The sequence below is a fragment of the Gastrolobium bilobum genome, unplaced genomic scaffold, assembly GCF_033153095.1.
Source record: "Gastrolobium bilobum isolate Gb01-03AN ecotype WA unplaced genomic scaffold, APGP_CSIRO_Gbil_v1 utg9986, whole genome shotgun sequence".
Taxonomy (NCBI): Eukaryota; Viridiplantae; Streptophyta; class Magnoliopsida; order Fabales; family Fabaceae; genus Gastrolobium; species Gastrolobium bilobum.
Window position 1 is genome coordinate 137,682 of NW_026896004.1, and position 17,762 is coordinate 155,443.

At 32.2% G+C, this 17,762-nt stretch overlaps 1 protein-coding gene across 2 annotated transcripts; it reads left to right on the forward strand.

Annotated features, from left to right (window-relative positions):
- Positions 1–8,709: 8,709 nt before the first annotated feature.
- LOC133297221 (la-related protein 1A) lies at positions 8,710–17,172 on the forward strand. Of its 2 annotated transcripts, none has more exons than XM_061496317.1 (15): positions 8,710–8,985; positions 9,071–9,397; positions 9,804–10,335; positions 10,561–10,726; positions 11,286–11,376; positions 11,511–11,585; positions 12,495–13,033; positions 13,431–13,500; positions 13,820–13,924; positions 14,026–14,357; positions 14,584–14,727; positions 14,831–14,894; positions 15,453–15,598; positions 15,837–15,941; positions 16,578–17,172. In XM_061496317.1, the coding sequence occupies exons 2-15, from the start codon at positions 9,149–9,151 to the stop codon at positions 16,723–16,725; spliced, it is 2,766 nt and encodes a 921-aa protein (XP_061352301.1). In that variant the 5' UTR covers positions 8,710–8,985; positions 9,071–9,148; the 3' UTR covers positions 16,726–17,172. The 2 variants fall into 2 exon arrangements, with proteins under 2 accessions (XP_061352301.1, XP_061352302.1); XM_061496318.1 differs by having other exon boundaries at positions 10,561–10,690.
- Positions 17,173–17,762: the final 590 nt, after the last annotated feature.

Genomic DNA, 17,762 nt, shown 5'->3' on the forward strand with positions numbered 1-17,762 from the left:
AGCACTCTGAAAATCTTCAGTACACCATCATTTATTTAAGTTGAAAATATATATATATATATATATATATGGGACATGATCCGTTTACAAACTTTTCTGAATTTTTTTACAAATTACACTATATTCTCCCGGGAGAACATAGTGTAGTTTGTAAAAGTTTGTATTCTCCCGGGAGAATATAGTGTAGTTTGTAAGAGTTTGTAAACAAAAAAATTTGTAAATATAACCTGTCCCACACACATATATATATATATATAGATAGGATCTTTTGACACCGGTGTCAAATTTCAATTTTGACACCTCATCTGAGAGTCGTTAGATCAAAAAAGATCAATGGTGTCACATGCTTGCAAATCAGAGTCGTTGATCTTTTTTGATCTAACGGCTCTCAGATGAGGTGTCAAAATTGAAATTTGACACCGGTGTCAAATGATCCTACCTCATATATATATATATATATATATATATATATATATATATATAGTTAAAAATACAACTATACTATTATAACTATAACTATGTTCTCCCATAAGAACATAGTTAAAAATGCTGGTTATAGATAACCTTATCTAAAGTGGTTGCAGAAATATTTACCTATATATATATATATATATATATATATATATATATATATATATAAAGAACCTACTTCAGTACCAACATATACCTTCCAATGTAGTAAAAGTCATGAATTATATGATCCGACTTAATTATACCAATCCAGTTGTATCCTCCATTCCTCCTCAGCTGGTTAATTCCTATCCATTCTAAAATTTCATTCCTCACATATATAAAATTTCCACAAATTAATAAAACCAAATATTATTTTTACTTTATTATAATTAAGTTGAGGATAACAGTTGTGTCTTCTGTCCTCTTTATTAGTTGTAACTCTCAGTAATCAAACTTACTAACTCTTTGGAAATGATCCCACTGAAACCCAAACAGACCCAATTGATCCAGTTTTAGATTTGAGTCTTTTTGTTCTCTTTATAAGTTGTGACTTTCAGTAATTAAACTTATTAATTATGAATCATGGATGATATTTATGAGTTAGATTTAAAAAAAAAAAAAATTGAAGGCATCCACAACTTAATTTTTTTTAAAAAAATAAAAGTTGTCGACAACATTCACAACTTAAATTTTTTTTGGAAAAAATAAATAATAAAAGTCATTAATGGTACTAATGATTTATCATTTAAAAAAAAATTAATATACTCACATTTTATACGTAAAAATAAAATTGTTAGTTGTGGGTCAGAATTTGAGTTGTAATGCAAATAATTCAATCATATAATTTAATATAATAATAATTTTATATTATATTTGTCTATTCCTTTATATAAGAGTTCATTAGGTATGAATGGTACGCAATGCATGAATCCATACCGAAACTTTATATCATATAATACAATTAGTTCAATCCAACAATTTAAACTATTAGAAAAATATAACATTAATAATTTTATATTATTTATTATTTTGTAAATATGTTTAATTAATTCTTGAACGTGAGCTTTTCCAATAAAAATTGTGCCAAAATTTTCAATTTTCTTTATCATTTTACATATTCTCTTAGTTGAGGCTTAAAGATACGATTTTATAAAAATAATAATGTCAAATAACTCATTGTCAATGGTACAATTAACTTGAAATAGACTAATGTTACAAAATAATAGTAAGATTAAAACTCCAGGAGTGATATAGTAGCTAAAAAGTCGTTGGTTCAGTTTCTAAACAAAGCAGAAGCAGTTATAAAAGCCTTTACAAAAAAGTGTAGTAAGTATATAACTGCCCTGTTTTGTAATTTTTGTTTTACCTACCAAATCAAATCAATTAAACACATGTAAACTTCTCCACTACATATTTCCAAATTTGTATTTGCCGTATCAATAACAAATAAAAATTAATAAAGAATTTGTTCAAAACAAAAGATTGGCACATGGGATAAGAAGGGTTTAACTTTGAACTTGAGTGTGGTAACAACTAAAAGTATTCGCCCTTTTGATCAATTACCCTTAATCATCCTTCAATATAAACTGTTCCTCATTTTATAAGTTTTCAGCACAATCCGTTCATTTTGGATTTGAGAAAAGTTGCGAGCTCTAATGATTACCATGGCAAATTGGCAGCTAGAAGCTTAGCCTTGTTGATGATTACTATCACTACAGTATTAGGAAGCAGCTAGCATCTTGCTACAACCATCACCATGGTGACTCATAAGTCTATGAAATAGACTTGAAACATATGGTTTTTATGGTGAAACTGTAAAAGAATATATACTTTTGTGTAAAAGGCACCCCAAAGTATCAGAGTTGAAATATAATGGATTTGAGTACCAATGGACTTCATTTTTTATTTCCAGGCCCATATTTTACCTTCACAATCAGAAAAGCAAGGAAAAAGGAAATGCTCAGAATAAAAGAAAAGCGTGGGCCGAACCTTTCCAAAACAAAAAAAAAGCCTAAAGAAGAGAAAAGGAAAGTAAGGGACAGACTTTGAAGCGTGAAAGAAAAAGAAAAAAAAAGAGTAAGAAAGAAAGTGGAGAGCTACAGAACCCTAGCCGCTCATTCTTCGAACCTCAACCCTCAGACCATCCATAAGGCTGTGTTATCAAACGATTTAGTCTCATTTCGCTCACCTATTGAACCACACGAGCCTGTTTTATAAAGATATTGTTCTAGAAACCATACACCAACAGAATAGTGACGTGGATACTGTTACGAGTGCGGAGTGAAATTTCATTTGCAATATCCGATGCAAGTGTGGAGCAGTTGGGGACCACTGGTGTGTAACGCGCAAGGAGCGCGTGGGTACCTGCTGAAGTGTGAGACAAAAGATCGTGCATGCAAAAGACCGGGGCTATAAGAGGAGAAGAATCGGGATTGTGAGCGACTCTCTTGGTTCGTCTGGTTTTTCTTTTATTTTTCTGTACCCTTTTCTTCAGATTTTTATTTTCTTTGTTCTGGTACTGTAATGGAGTTGGATTTCTGTTTAGATTCACTCATGTTGGTACAACACTGAGAATTTTCCAGTTATTAGGACTCGTGCTGTACTTTTACTCTTTCTGCACTTTAGGTTTCTGTAAGTTTTAATTTCGTTTGCTGTTTTTGAGCTCCATTCTTATGGATAGAAGCTAAACCTTTTGAGGTTGGGTGTAGGTTACCCGAACCACAGTAATGAATGTTTGTTAATTACTTTTGTTAAACTTTGATTCTCAGTTGTTTAATACTGTGATTTTAATTAAATATTCTGTCATCAAGGCCTCATGGTAGATATTACGTTAGGAGTTGGTCATTGAGAGGTGACTAATTTTGGAAATGTGTTAAGCACGTGGACTTGAGTGTGAGAGCATTCAAGGGCTCTCACTCAGAGACGAGGACAGTCACATGTAATTTCGGACTTGCCACCTCTAGATAAAACACATAGATATTAGACATTATTTCATTAGAGACCATGCACAAAAAGGAGATATCAATATGAAATTTGTAAAATCACATGTTCAAGTAGCAATTTTCCCTATCTAAGACTTGAAAGTGTGCCAAGTTTCCTAGAAGAACATGAGAATATATAAAGATTACATATACAAATACATAAGATTAAAATCTAGACGTCTAACACAGTACCAAGTATCATCGTCGGATCAAAGCATTTTAATTTATATAATTTCCAATATAAAAAAAGAGCAAATAAATATACTCATTTTTCTTCAAATTTATTCTCTATTAATCAAATTCATTATCCTTTTTACTCGTTCAGTTGCTTAATTCGCAACAGTATAACACTTTTGTAAAAAAAAAAAAATGGTAATATAATAATCTGAATCAATGTCTATAGAAGCCGAAAATAGCAATTTTCACACTAATACTTAGTCCTGGAAAGAATAACAAGAGTAGAACTTTGCAATGAAAGATATAGAACATTTAACTTGACATTCTATAGGGATGTACAAAATATCCAATTGATCCAAACCAAATTAAAAACTAAATTAAACCGAATTAAAAAACTGGTTAAAAAATATATCAACTTTTTAATTTTAAATATGGTTTAGTTATTCATTTATGAAATGGTTTGGCTATACTGGATAACCAAATCATATCATTTTTTTTAAATCGCTGATACAGTCTCCATACAAATCGAACAAACTGTTGAGAGTACGCTCAAATGCTAAATTCTATTGTAGAAATCCTGTACCCTGCCATTAGTATGCGTGCTTGTCAGTATATGCATATATAGCAATGTAAGTTAAAAAAAATTATAATTAAGAAACAAAAAATTACAAATTAAAAAAAACACATAACTTCACAAAGTATCACATATTCATCTACTAGATGATGCCCCTGGCTGTCACACAGATTATGATACTCATGCTCAAATGATAAAGATCCAGTTTTGAATGAGAGTAAGATTACAAATTTAGATAGTTAACATTGAACTATGTGGAGCATGAAAATCAATAATTTGATCCTGGAGAATCCCATGTGTCAGGTATGATTTGGTGAAGTGAACAACAATCTTCACGGTTGGATCCATTAGAACATTGTGTTGAAGCAAAAAGTCCATGTTTCAATTTTAATTACATTATGAATTAAAATTGTTATAAAACCAGTTTCAATTTCTTGAACTCGTTTAATTACGTTATGAATTCATTGATCTGCATCCTATTCATTCAAAAAAAAAAATTTGTTATAAAACCGGTTTTAATCTTGATAACCGGTTTGTGGTTCATAACCGGTTTTGAATTAAAATCGGTTTTAAATCAAAATCGGTTATGAACCACAAACCGGTTTGGACAAATTAAAAATCGGTTTTTTTAAAAAAAAATTGGTTCGGTTTAAAATCCAAAACCGTTTAAAACTGGTTTGGTTTGGTTTTTGACAATAACCAAATCGAACCGCTCCATGCACACCCCTAACATTCTGTCTCTCTAGCAGTTCTTTTTTGTCCACACACTCTATATCTCGATAAGAAGAACATCAGATTTTTCATACATTTTGTAAATTATTTCAAGCCGAAATTATGCATTTGAAGCACATTACGAAGCAACATAAAAAATAGGGTTTTATATTTCTCATTCAACATGAGAATTGAATTCTCATGTTGTAGAGATAAAAAGTATGTGGAACCCGTATGTAAGAAAAAATTATGTGTAGGACCCACGTTGGCACGAAAATCGAAGGATGTGTAGGAAAATTCAAATTCTCATGTTAAATGAAAATTATAAAACCCTAAAAAATAACGTGTAAACCAAAATTCTTGAATGGTACACAACTGAGTGCGTGGCCAAGCTATGAATATTAAAAAAAAAAAAGAAAAAAAAAAAAAAAAAAAAAAAAGCTGCTTTTCAAAAAAAAAAAAGCCCACAATCATCGCTCCTCGGCCTGTCCAAATGGAATGGACCCAGTCTGGTCCAATATGGTCTGAACTGGACCTTACCCATCCGTTCAAAAAATTAATTGTTAAATGGGTTAATTTAAATAGCAAGTGAGACCACGTTATTTTAAGGCTTAAAACTAGACTTGACAATAACAGAAAAACTCAATTTTAAAAAATCTGACCTGTTGTGACAATACTAGTTTTTTATATGTGCCTGTAATTTTGGCGAAAAGAAAATTGTGGTTTTTGGTTTATTATTTTCTTATAATGAAAATTATATCTATATAATATATGATCAGAATTTTTAGGAACCTATAATTTCGTACGTATTCCAATAATGATATTATTGTAAATCTTATATAATAATTAAAAGATAAAATTTCACGTGATTCACTCAAAATTCAGCTATATCAACAAGCTATTTTTTATGAAATGAATTGGGTGGTTTGGGTGTCTCTCAACATAAGTAACGATTGGAAGAGACCCATTAGCCTAATTTGGAAAACGATATTCCTATTAACCTGTTGGGAGCTATAGAATGAGAGGAATGCTGTTTATCATGGAAAGGATGGTTGTAGTGAAAATCTTATCGTGGGGAAGGTGCATCGTATGGCTATGGACATAGAACAAGCATTCGGTGATAATGGCAATAGAAAAAAAGGTTAGCATGTTAGTTCAGTTGCAAATAGCATGATAGCCACTTGATCAAGGCTGGATTAAACTAAATACAGGTGGTGCAGCCAAAGGATCTCCAGGAGTAGCGGCTTGTGGGGGATTATGTAGAGGTTCAGATGGTCAATGGCTGGTGGGGTTTTGCTTATCATGTGGGCATTGCATCAGCTTTTACGACGGAATTATGTGGTATTCTAAAAGGATTGGAATTTGGTTGGAACAAAGGGTTTAAGAAACTTATAATTGAAAGTGACTCCACTTCGGTGATCACGTTGCTTACCAACAAAGGTAATGCTGTTCGAGAGTCGCATAATGTTACTCGTATTCGGACTTGGATGAACAAAGACTGGGACCTTAGCTGTTTATTTTTTGCTGGTTTTTGTGCTATCACTAGCATTAGAAATGTTCATTTTGTTTAGTTTGTTTATGGGCTGTTAAGCCCTTTCTTTGACCATATATATATATATATATATATATATATATATATATATATATATAACATTCAAAAAATTTCCTAAATCCAAGAATCTCATATATACCCTTTCACTGTTTCTCATTCAATAAAATTTTCTCTTTTATTTCTTTCTCAATCAGCACACATTACCATTGTTTCCGTTAATAACAAAGCCAATCAATTTACCGTTATTTTCATTAATAGCGGAGCCAATCAATTTTTTATTATTAATAATAGTGGAGCCATTCAATTTATAGTTAAAGTAATTAATAGAATATTTTTGGTGAGCATTTAATAGAATTTAATACCTATTAACTTTTGGCTTCAATACTTTTTTATTTTGAATTTATTGTCAACTAATAATAAATTAATGATAAAAATATTTGTTCTTTTAAAGAATATTTTGTGATTTTAGATTCTAACCGTTGATTTCTATCAATCAACGGTTAGGATTTATTGGGTTAAACTTATTAACTAATTAGTAATTCACAATAAAACTCATTAAATTTCAACCGTTGATTGACGAAAATCAACGATTAAAATATAAAATAATATATAATTATATACTTTAAAATGACAAACGTTTTTTCCTAAACTAATATCTAAATTATCTTACAAAATACTGAAATTAAAAGTGAATGTAACTTCGTGAATAATTACCATAACTAACTTATTATGGCCAACTCAAAGAATTATTGAAAGTGGATTCTCCTTAAAAAATAATTAGAGTTAGTATAAAAAAATTTAAAAATAAAAAACAAACAGTTGAAAAAGTTACATATCTTACTTTTTTTTTTTAAAAATAAAACAAATTTTTTATATTTTTTTGTCTCATTCTATTCTGTTACAATCTATCCAGGCGCATCTAAGGACACCTATGGTTATTTTTTTTTTTTGAATACAATAATAGGAATAAAACACATAATTTAATACAAATTACCCAAACCACTAATTACTAAACCAATTCTAATGCTGCTTAGAGTCAGTAATGGTATAAAAAAAATTAAAAAATATTACATATCTTATTTATTTTTTTGAAAAAAAGATAAAACAAAACTTTTCTATTATTTTTATCCCATTCCGTTCTGTTACAATCTATCTAACCGAATCTAACGGCGCCTATCACTGTCTTCAGAATGTGATAAATGATGAGTTCTATTCATAGGATTACTGAAGTTGTCCACGTGGCATGTAAAGTGCTGCATCCATTGGGTACATTCAGTGAGACAACATGAATGAAAAGAATGAGACTTTTTAATTTTTATGGTTCGAGTGTTTCTGGCTTTTGTTTTTTCCCCCCATGAATGGATACTATAAAATGTTTAATCCTGGTAAAAAACTAAGAAAAAAAAGTATGCAAGGGAAGTAAAACTATCTATTATGTTCACATATCAAAACCTACTCCTAGAATAGAAGTCACATGTTACAAAAATTATTAAGATATTCAAGAATCTGATTAATTTTGAATAAAAAAAATAACTTCAACTTCAAAGTTGATATTCTCATGTAAATAAATAAGATAATTATATTCCATAAATTCAAAATACCATTTTGAGATTTAAAAAGTAAGAATATTTAAAAAGTGGAAGTAAATTTTCAAAATATCCTAAATATCAAATCATTTTGATATTTTAACCGATAACTTTATCTTTAGAAATTTTTTTCCTTATATAATTTTTTCAAAATTAATTTTATGAAAAAAGCTAAGGGAAAAGATATTTTAACAACCAAATTGTGTTACTACCATGTTACTACCAATCAGTCTCACCGTTAGATTGATTATGTTGATCCAATAGTTATATTTATTTTCATATAATTATGATTCCCCATATTTAAAGTGAAAGCATTAAATACGGAAAATCATAACCATACAAAAGTAGAAATAAATATAAAGTATTAAATTTGAGAAATCATGACCATACAAAGATAAAAATAAATATAACTGTTGGATCCATATAATCAATTTAACGATAAGATTGATTAATAATAACTTGATAATAACATAATTTGCTTGATAATAACATAATTTGATTCTTGCACTATCCTTTCCAAAAACTAAAAACTAATGATAAGAGTTTCAAATTGACAAGGGCACTTTAATCCAATCCCTTTAAACAAACAAGAAGAAGGGGCACTCCTTTATATAAATACAAACTCTAAAACCTGTTTGTGTTGTGTTTCACCCTTTTGCATCAGTTTGCCCTCGCAGCACTTTGTTGTTGGCGTCTGTTAACATTGCAACTGTCTCAAACGCGCACACACACACTGAGTCACACTTACACACACAAACAAACCCGTTACGTAACCTCACTCACTGTCCTTCCAAACCCTAATCACCCCACCACACTATTCTTCTGCTGCCACACTGACCCAGCTTTTTCTTTCACCAAAACTTCACAAAAGAAAGCTTTTTTATTCATACCCGCGTGAGATTTTCGCTGTTTTAGCTTGGGATTCTTGTGCTCGGTATATCATCAATACAGGTGGCAACTGAAGTTGTAATCTTTTTGTGATCTTTTTACTTTTTTTTAATCAATATCTGTGTACTCATTAGTTTGTTACTCTTAGGTTTTGTGTTATTCGCCAAGTGAGATTTTAGGGGAGAAATCTTGGGTGTTAAGCGGATTGGTGAGAAAAAAAGCAGTTATGGTCACTGTTGAGAATGAGATTGGGGAGGATCAGAAGGAGGTTAGTGCTCCCAAGTCTCCATGGAAGACCCCTATTGTTGATGGGAATGGAGTTGATGTGTCTGTGATGATGGGCACAGAGTCTTGGCCAGCACTCTCTGATGCCCAACGACCCAAGAATCTTGAGATTGCTCCTCCAAAGTCTGAGGATGCAGCAGCTTTTGTGCCAAGTGCTGGTGAGGTTGCTCCACCACCTCCATCTGTTCAGGTTAGTGAGTTTTATGGCATGGAAAATGAAATGCTAAATTTCATGTTAACGTAAGATGTTTTTGTTTTCATCTCTATATATTTATTGTCTTGTATATTAACTGAAATTGTTTGTTTAGGAGAGACATACGTGTCCAGTTCTTATTTTCATGATTTAAGCACTGAGTATTGTAAGCACAAGAATTGTGATTGTTATTATTGATTAACATTAGATGGTGTATAAATAAGGAGTAAATAAGACTGGAATTCCAAAGTTTAACAGATTCATAGATGCCTATTATTTTTTCCCCATTAATTATTCTGTTGTTTTAATAGAAATAAAAGTTGTATGCTACAAGATTTTTAACTTTGGTATTGATTTTTTTTTTTCTTGTTTGTGGCTTTGCATGGGGTCTCTTGCTCAACAGAAGTTGAATGGTTCTGGAAATCATAATCCGTTGCATAAGCTGCCAACATCACGCCATCAAAAGCCGGGTGCTAAGCGCCACTCAAATGGTGCACCTCCATTTCCTGTACCAATGGCTTATCATCAACCATCTCCTCCGTATTTTCATGCTATTGGACCGCCACCTCACATTGCTGTTCCTGGGTATGCTTTCCCACCTGGTCCAGGACCTTTTCCGAGTGTTGAAAACCCTTTAGTGAAGCCTGTATCTCAGGCACCAGGACAAGCTTTTGCTCCACCTGCTCATGCTGTTGATGCCAAAAATGTTCAGCTTCCTATGCAAGGGGATCCAAATGCCTATATTGCCAATTTTTCTAATGGAAGACCAAATATCCAAGAACAAGGTGACCATCTAAATCATGGTTGGCATCATCAAAGACATTTTCCTTCTAGAGCAAACATTTCTATGCAACAGGGTTTAGGCCCAAGGCCCTTTATAAGACCTCCATTTTATGGTCCACCTCCAGGGTACATGGTTGGTCCAAGCTTCCCAGGTAAAATTTCTATTCACAGTCCTTTGTTTCTATTCACAATCCTTTGGTCCAAGCGTGCACACACACATATATATATGTACATATATATATATATAAATATATATATATGTGGGATTAATGTTTGTTTAGTCACTTAGACTCGTTTTGAGGTTGGGAGAAAGTTATTTTTGTAATTCTAATTTATTCTGGAGTTATATGTAATTCCAATTTTTATCTTCTGGATAGGACCAGCACCTGTATGGTGTGTCCCCATGGCACCTCCTGGCCCCATTAGGGGACCCCATCCTCGGCATTTTGTTCCATATCCTGCCAGCCCAGCACCTCAGCCACTGACTCCAGAAGCTCTATCTTTAAGGTCTAGAATTGCGAAACAGATAGACTATTATTTTAGGTAAGTAATTTTATTGTTGACTATGACTTCTATATCTTGCTTGATCTTGATCTGTTAGCTATGATTAGATATCTGTTCTAAATATCTAACGTAATAAAATGTTTCTTGGCTATTTGTTTCATCTCACGTCTGCCTATCTATATTGTGAGAATGCTGTTTCCATTGATGTCAAGATATCATCATTTAATTTCTTTAATAAGAAAAATCATTATTTTAGACTCTCTTAGGCGCCAAACCCGTCCCTTCTTGACTAGGATGAATGCACTAATTTTACTCTTAGATGGGATTCTCTAAAGATTACTGCCTTAGATGATGAAGTGGAACTGATCTGTGGTGTTTGGGCTTTGGAGAGTTAAAGCAACAAAGTCTAAAATGATTATTGCTTGCTTTAGTAGGTTTTATAAAATTTCAAGTTGTTACACAGAACGAAATGGACGGAAAAAATTGCTTAAGAACTCCTGTAATCATATCCATGCTATGTGAGAATAAACAAATGTAATTCATATGATAAAGACTGCTCATACAGCAAACTGCTGACTTCAGAGCCTTCTCTTGGCAGTGATGAAAATCTGCAGAATGATCGTTATCTTATTTCCTTGATGGATGACAAAGGATGGGTTCCCATATCCATTGTTGCTGGTTTTAAAAGGGTATGTCCAAAGCATATTTTGCCTCCCAATTGTGTTATAACTTTCAGATGTATGCTATCTGCAGGTGCGTTGTGTGATCCATGTTATTACCAGTTTCCCACTTACCTTATATAATGTGAATTGTCTTGTTGTAGGTCAAAAGGATGAGCACAGACATACCTTTCATCCTTGAAGCACTTCAGAAGATCTCTAAAGCTGTGGATGTGCAGGTTATATACACATGGGTTATTTCATGTTTATAATTTTTTTTTACTGCATGTCTGCTGGGGTACACAGGCATAAACTTAACATTAACTCTAGAATCCAGTTAATTGCTTTAATTACTTTTGCTCCAAAGCTGTTTTTTTAAATGGTATTGTCTTTACTCTTGTTCTTGTTTATCTCTGATATAAATCTTGGGAGTTGGTAATTTCTAATTTTTTACGTTAGAGATACAATTTAAAACCATTCATGTGTCTTCACCTAACAAATTAAGCTCTTGACACTTATTTAACTAGGATCATGAGTCTAATATTAATATAAATAGGGGTTAGTGCTTTGTCTCTTGTGTCACATTATATTACGTCAAATAAATATTAATTCCAAATTATTTAGTCTCTGTTTTTCCTTTTCTTCTTTTCCTTCCTAAATCCGTAGAATTTCAATATACATATAAGTTACTCTTTCATTAAATTTCAAAAGGAATTCAGTTTTGAAAGTTTTTGTCTGCATTAAGTATAGAATAATTCTTATAAGTTCAACACATCTGCGACATCTATAGTATGGATGTGTTGAACGTATGAGGATTACATAATGCTAGTTTGTTATTCAAGATGACATTTCTGTATGGGCTTTTTTTAAGTTTAATCTAGATTTTGATATGGTTGTGTTATAGATGAATTGTGGAGATGAAGATGGCTATCCTTCTTAGCTTAAGAGACTTTAGAACTTCTTGTTCTCATATGTAGGTTCTATATTTATATAGAGAAGAACACCTTCATGATATTGTAGCCAGCTTTAAGTTACTACAGCATTAGGGCATGAAAATTTGGAGATACCTTATGAATTAGTTAATTTTTTCTAACTGCTGCTTCATTTTCTAAGTTGCCCTCACTTGTAACCTGTTGTATTTTTTTTAGGGTGACAAGATAAGGAAACGTAATAATTGGTCAAAATGGATTCGAGTTTCCTCAGGAAATTCAGGATCATCAATGGACCAGGTTCAACAGAGCCAACTTGTAGAGGATGCTGCTGATTCTCTTGAGAATATGGATGCTGTTGGAGATAAGACAAAGGAGACTTCTGAAACAAATCTTGAAGATGCTGCTCATAATTCAATTCTGGCAGAGGATGATCAGTCAAAGAAAGATACATTACAAGTTTTTCATATGAACCGAGAACAAGATACCGAGAGTCATCACTCCAATGATAAACTAGATGCAGTAACTGGTGAAAGTGTTAAGTTCTCTGATTTTGACACAACTAATAGTAACTTATGCTGCCACTCACAAGAAACTGACCCGAAAACATTTGATTATAATGAGACTGGAAACATGGATGTTTTGGCTGATGTGGATATCAGAGACCTTTCCAATGATTTTGGCAATACCTTTATGCTTGATGAAGAGATAGAGCTTGAGCAGAAGATGCTAAAGAAGACTGAGCTTTCTTCTAGAAGGTACTGCAAAGTTCTGATTTATCTTATTGATATCTAGAAAAAAATTGACTTCTTTTACGTGAAAACTTTAGTGCAAAAACAAAACTGTTTCACTTGTATATTCTGACAGTTTGCTTGCTTGTTTTTCTTTAAATAATGTCCATAATATTTATTTTGAAGTTAAAAAGACAATTTTTCTATGACTTGAATTTCAAAGATTCCTTTCTTTCTTTTTGTTTGTTAAAACAATGTTAACATCTTCTGTTTGAGATGTTAGAATACTTTTGTTTTCCTTTCTTTTCTTTTCTTTTGTGGCATCCCATATGGAATAATAGTAGGTGATTTTCATGCCATTGTCGTTAAGCATGCGTTCGCATTTTGTTTGAACATTCGTCTGATGGATTTTGTTTCCTAAAAGGATTGATGATGAAGATGATGAGATGGCTGTCATTGAACAGGATGTTCAGAGACTTGTAATTGTTACCCAGGTATTGCTGTTCATAATGGTAATTAAAATAAAGTTCATATATTTAATATTTCCTCAGAAATGGGTTATCATTCAAATTAAGTTTTGGTTTTATATTTCCAGATTGCTCAAACAGCATCACTGAAAAATTAAAATGAATTGAATGGTTTTTGATGGCTATACAGAGGCTGGAACTAATAGCTATAGTGCTCTGTACTACATAATTATAAGGCTGTATAATATCTATTTTTTTGTTTGTATGAAAACTGATTTAACCATGATAAATAGATTGTTAATTGCATTGAATATATTATTTATCATTTTTCTATTTCAATGTACAGAATAGTGATATTAAACAAGGATCTAGAGGTGGTGGTAAAGAATCGAAATCCATTTCCAATGAGCTTGCTTCTGCAATAAATGATGGGCTTTACTTCTATGAGCAAGTTGAGACACCATGCTACTTCTATTTTTTACCAGTCATTATTTATCTTATACATCATCTTTTTTATTAAATTTTTTAGTTGCCCCATCTAATTACCAACAGGAACTGAAACATAGGCGGTCTAATCGCAGAAAGAATAACTGTGATAATAGAGATTGGAACTTAAAATCTCCAAGCCATACTTCAGGAGTATCAAATATAAAGGAGGGTGAGAATATCAATGGAAGCATTGTTCTTGAAGAGTCTGGAAGCAACAATTCTCGAAGGAAACAAAAAGTCTTTCCCAAGCAGCAGTCTTCCCTTAAGCAACGGTTTTTCTCGAGCAATTTTAGAAATCATGGAACTGGCCGTAACTCTCATGGAATCATATCTGAAAGCCCACCTAGTAATTCGGTTGGGTTTTTCTTTGCTTCTACACCACCTGAAAATCATGGGTCAGTTCAGAATGATTGTTCCCAATGCTAAATGACTGTGATATTGGTTTGCTTCCCTCTTTTTCCATTACAGGAAAAATATCAAGTAATTGTTCTATCAAAAAAAGAATATAAAGTAATTATTTGTTCAGAGAGTATGCCATACTTTGAACATGATAAATGAGACATGTTGATTGTTTTGTTTGATGACTTAAAGATGTTTCCAATAATTATCTTAATATTGCAGTCTCAAGCCTTCCATATTGAGTAGTTCGCCACATGGGGGTTTTTCTGGAAGTAGTCCACCTGTGGGTTCAATGCCAAAGTCTTTTCCACCATTTCAGCATCCAAGTCACCAACTTTTAGAAGAAAATGGTTTCAAACAGCAGAAGTGAGTGATAATGCTTGCTTACTACATGTGTGCATGAGCATTAGTAGGATATAGGATATATTGTATTTTCACAATTCCTCATGTGATTATTCTTCCTTTTCAGGTACCTGAAGTTTCATAAAAAATGCTTGAATGATAGAAAGAAACTCGGAATTGGCTGCAGTGAGGTGAACTTCATTTCTTATATTTGTATGAAAATAATATTTGTGAAATTTTGGATGCTGAACGGAATGAAATTTGGTTCTGTCCGCTTTGGCAGTACGCGCTATGCAGATTGATCTCGTTCTCTCTATACTAGTGATTCTTTCTGATCGCATTACTTTTGTTGTGCATCTAATATTTAGTCTATTGTCTTTCTTTTTATTAATTGAATGTTATGAGTTATCTTCTAAAAAACTTCTTGTGTGGATATGCATCAAGTGTTTCTGTGAAAATTGTCGAAAATTTACTACACTTGCTATTGTCAATAGTGGTTTACAGTGCTCAACTCTTTCTCTTTTTATCTTGAATGCTGTCATTAGTTGAAGCTGTCATATCAGAATGAGCTGGGATGAAGTATTGTGATCTTCATAAGCTTAGTTTTTTGTGTTAGGAACATTTTTCATGTAATTTATTTTTCATTTTATTTTCAAATTTAGTATTTAAATTTTCTCAAATTATATCCTCTTTTGATTATACACTTGCTTATTCTGGTAGTTCCCTCCCTCCTTGTGTGTGTAATGCAGGAAATGAACACATTATATAGGTTCTGGTCCTATTTTCTTCGAGACATGTTTGTTCCTTCTATGTACAATGAATTTAAGAAATTAGCCAAGGAGGATGCAGCTGCAAATTATAATTATGGTATAGAGTGCCTTTTTAGGTTCTACAGGTATCAATTTCAAATTTTGCTTTAATCATTTGCTTGAGAAGTTAGAACCATCATTTAGAATTCATCTTATGGTCCTCTCTGTGGAGGAAAGTAATAGACTGATTTCAAGTTTTTTTAATATTCATTTATTGGTTATTGGGAGAAACCAATTAAACTGGTTTTTCGCTGTCCTTTTTTTTTTCCCTTAAAAAACATTGATGCATCCGGTACTTCTGACTTTTGAATAATTTTTTTTCAGTTATGGTTTGGAGAAAGAATTTAGTGATGATTTGTACAAGGATTTTGAGCAGCTTACTCTGGATTTCTACCATAAGGGCAATCTGTATGGCCTGGAAAAATATTGGTAAAACAATTTACTCTCGCTCCTTATTTTTTTACTGCAAGTTTTTGTTTTGTAGTTTTATTCAAATCCTTTTCCTGATTTCATGTGAGATTTGTTACAGTGAAAGAAGTAAATCATATTGATTTTTTAGAGGCTAGTACATAAACTGAAGTGTATATATATATAAAAAAAAACCACTCTCCAATTAAACCCGACTAGCGAGTGTGGGGTGAAGGCAATCCTTGTAAGTAGCCTTATCCTTGCAAATAATTGCAAAGAGGTTGTTTCCCGCATTCGAATCCGTGACCTTTCGGTCACAAAGGAACAGCTTTATCACTGTTGCAGTTCGCCCTCTCTAACTAAAGCGTATACTAGATAGATAAAAATTGTCCACTTCTCTATGAAATCCTGATTGTACATCCTCTTCAGTTATATATGATAATTTCCTGGTATATCTGACTTGTTCTACTGCACAACAATATTTTTTAACATTGTTTCTGACCACACTGCAAACAGTTCTAAACGTTAGAAAAAAAATATACATTTTATGACAGTAAATAGAAAATATTGTTAATTTATCATATTACTTTTGCCCTTCTCTTCACATTATCATCACTCTTAGGACTTATGCTTTGTTCATATTCATGGCACTGACAGGGCATTTCACCACTATGGCAAGGTACGTGACCAAAAAGAACCATTGAATAAACACCCTGAACTGGACAAGTTGCTCAGAGAAGAATATCGTAGTTTGGAGGATTTCCGTGCCAAAGAAAAGAACATAGTGAAAGAGGACTTCAATTAAGCTGAGTGATGTGCCTGAATAGTAAATACACAAGTCTCAGACCAATTTTGAGAAGAACTCTTAACAACAACTTGACATATGAGTTTGAAGTATCGGCATGCTTTTTGGTTTGTTCTATAATGGATGGTTGGATTGATTATGCCTCTGCATGAGGATTGCTGATTGGCAACTTGAAAAGAATGCTAAGTCTTTTCAAGTTTCTTTGATGGATATATGGTATACAATACATCCTTTTTTTGCCTGGATCTTTAGACTTGGGGAGGCACCTTTTCTTGTCTCCAAATTATTGTACATAAAGATTACAGACTAGAAGTTGCGAATATTACAGCTCACTGAAAAAGAGGTCCTTGTCTATTTTTTGGAAGGGGGTGAAAAAAGAGGGGAAAGGGTTGTACTTAAATCTTACCAAATTTGAACAATAAGAGTGAGAATCCTCTTACTGTTACATAACTTGCTCAACTAATTTTTGTGTAAGAATTCTTGTCACACCAAGTTGCTATGGTTTTTAAAACCAATATTAGCATTTGTTGGGTTTGATTGGATGAGATTAAACATCATATCAACTCAACATGTATGAGATAATTGTGACCATGACATGAAGTAACAATTGTCTTCGTGTCATTAAAGTTGCCCAAAAGTTGATAAGACATCATCATCGAGCTAATCGATAGCTTCTATAGGGATGAACAAACGTAAGTTAAAAGGGTGGTTATCCATCTACCATAGGAGAAAAGTTTAGTGCACTACCAAAACTCGGTGGTTTTTTTAACTCAAAAGGGATTTTTTTATTTTTTTATCCATTTTATCATATATTTTCCTTTAAGTTCTAAAAAAAAAAAATTAGTAAAAGGATCATCGAGTTTATTTTTTCAAATGGTATAGAAACAAACCATTCCTATATTATACTTTTTGATCAAAAGAAATCCTTTCAAATTATATTTATCGATTTGATCCTTGGTTGAAATTATTTATTAAAATGAAATAGTTGAACTTGAACCACTTCACTAGTGAGATATATCCTAGGACGGGTGGATATA